Source organism: Halyomorpha halys, unplaced genomic scaffold (assembly GCF_000696795.3).
Source record: "Halyomorpha halys isolate HHAL.00 unplaced genomic scaffold, Hhal_1.1 Scaffold955.1, whole genome shotgun sequence".
NCBI lineage: Eukaryota > Metazoa > Arthropoda > Insecta > Hemiptera > Pentatomidae > Halyomorpha > Halyomorpha halys.
Window position 1 is genome coordinate 48,040 of NW_027113713.1, and position 2,082 is coordinate 50,121.

General features: G+C 31.2%; 1 protein-coding gene across 1 annotated transcript in view; it reads left to right on the forward strand.

Annotated features, from left to right (window-relative positions):
* The first annotated feature begins 731 nt into the window (after positions 1 to 731).
* LOC106687395 (uncharacterized) overlaps positions 732 to 2,082 on the forward strand; it is an 89,539-nt gene continuing 88,188 nt past the window's right edge. Inside the window, exon 1 of the mRNA XM_067051065.1 lies at positions 732 to 856. Coding sequence (XP_066907166.1) covers positions 744 to 856 — 113 coding nt within the window. The 5' untranslated portion in view covers positions 732 to 743. The remainder of the gene's footprint in view (positions 857 to 2,082) is intronic.

The following is a 2,082-nucleotide window of genomic DNA, read 5'->3' on the forward strand; positions in this document are numbered from 1 at the left end:
GTTATTGGCGTTTCACTCCTGACGTTTGACGGAAGTGTTTCTCGGGTCGAGAAGTTTCCAATATCATATGCATATTACGTCACACGATGATCACGTTTAAGCTTAAAATAGTAGTCAAATACGACACCTCTTATATCATACACTCCAAGTCACGCTTTGCCGTATGGATATGTAAATCACGGCACATACGTATTGCCTAATTATAAGAACTTAAGTAGAAGAAACGCTGACCAATTGAGTTAGGATTAAGATTTTGTGAGTATTTTATATTACAAAATCTAGATCTGGTACTTCAAGAGTGGATTAATATTAATACCATATTATATCCATAGATTGTTATATCTCTTATGCACAAAGCATCCACCTCGTTAGTGCCTCTTAGTACAGAAGCTCCATGGAAAGTCAGTTATATACAGTTATTCCAAGTTAGCCGTTTGTCCAAGGTAGCGGATCTGTTCTGCACAAGTAAGACCAACATTATTAAAAGAAACGGTAGGGCAGTCAGTAGGTTATGACGTAGGGTAAAGGTGAGTTGATGGGATTTATATTGATCCTCCAATTACGGCACCATTCTTCAAGGGCTGTGATATGGGATTGGAGAGTTTGGGATGCAATTAAAAGGTTATTAATGACTGCGAGCACACATATACAAGATATTTATAATGTATTAAATATAATTCTATTAATGATATTCTATTGATATTTAATAATTATTTCTTGTTGTGCAGGATGAGCGGTGGGTGATGCCTTGCGGAGACTTGGAGTGCGCCGTGGGGTTGGCCAACCTCTTCTGCTTCGGAGCCCTGGCCTATATAACCCTTCTCCTTAGCCTATACCTGCGATGTTCTAAGGCCAGGTAAGTCAATCTACAACTTATTCATTAATTTATTATAAATTATGTATTTATCAGCTTATTTATTGAAACCTCAATATCACTATGACCTTATTATTTATTATATCTTTATTTGAAAGAATACTTCATTAGTTCACTTGGCGCTTCGAGTATTGATGTCCCATCTTCAGAACTAAATTATTACATTTTTTTTAAGTGTCTTTTATTGTTTATATGAAATAATAAACCCTTTTTTATATTATTTATTTTTTTATAAAAATGTTTTTCTTGCCGCACAAAAAAGCAAGCCGCTATGATTGTTTAGGAATGACGTCATTTCGACATAAATATATGCTAGGCTTATTTACTCAGTGCAACTGATTTTAATTGTTTTTTTCCTTTGCCATTTGCTTAATTATCAATAATGAGATGTGTTCCTTATCATTCTTGTGCAGTACCTATTTACCAAAATACTTGCTATAAAGGCCACAAAAGTTGTTTATCCAAGTGTCAAAATATGAAAAAAAATAAAAAAAATACAATTGATTAAAGCTGGCTAGAAGGGATCCAAAATTATTATCGAATCTAAATAATATATTATATTTTTGTGAAAATCTCTTCGATATAAATATAGTGCACGATACAAAATGTATATTCATTAGAGGTTATATTTATTCCAAAAGATTACTTAAAGTAAATAAAAAAGATATGGAGAATAATATCGAATATACTTATACAGATGTTTTAACATTTCTAAACCCTAAAAGAAGTCCGGGTTCGTTGGAAAAGAATTTCGCTAACATTAAAGCATCGATTCAAGACAAATTTGTACTTTCTACTTTCATGAAACCACATTCCATGGATGCTTTTGAAAAAATAATTAAAATTCTTTAACAGCAAAATACTTAATAATTTACAGCTAAAAAGTGCGAATCGCTAAATTAGTTTTGTTTGTTTATGTCTAAGTGACGTCACATATGAAACCATCATGGCGGCTAGCGTTTTCTTTCTATTGGTGCACAGATTAAAAATCTTAGTTTTTAAACATAAAGTTAAAAAGTAATTCTGTACCAATATCAATTACAACATATATGATTGCGTTTTTGAATTGACTGACAATAATATTAACATTATTTCATTTTTTTTTCTATATGGTCAAATATCTTATTAACCATATCAAACATAACTAATCATTCCAATAAACGAATATTGAAAATGGCAACTGATTTTATTTGTAAAATTATATAATA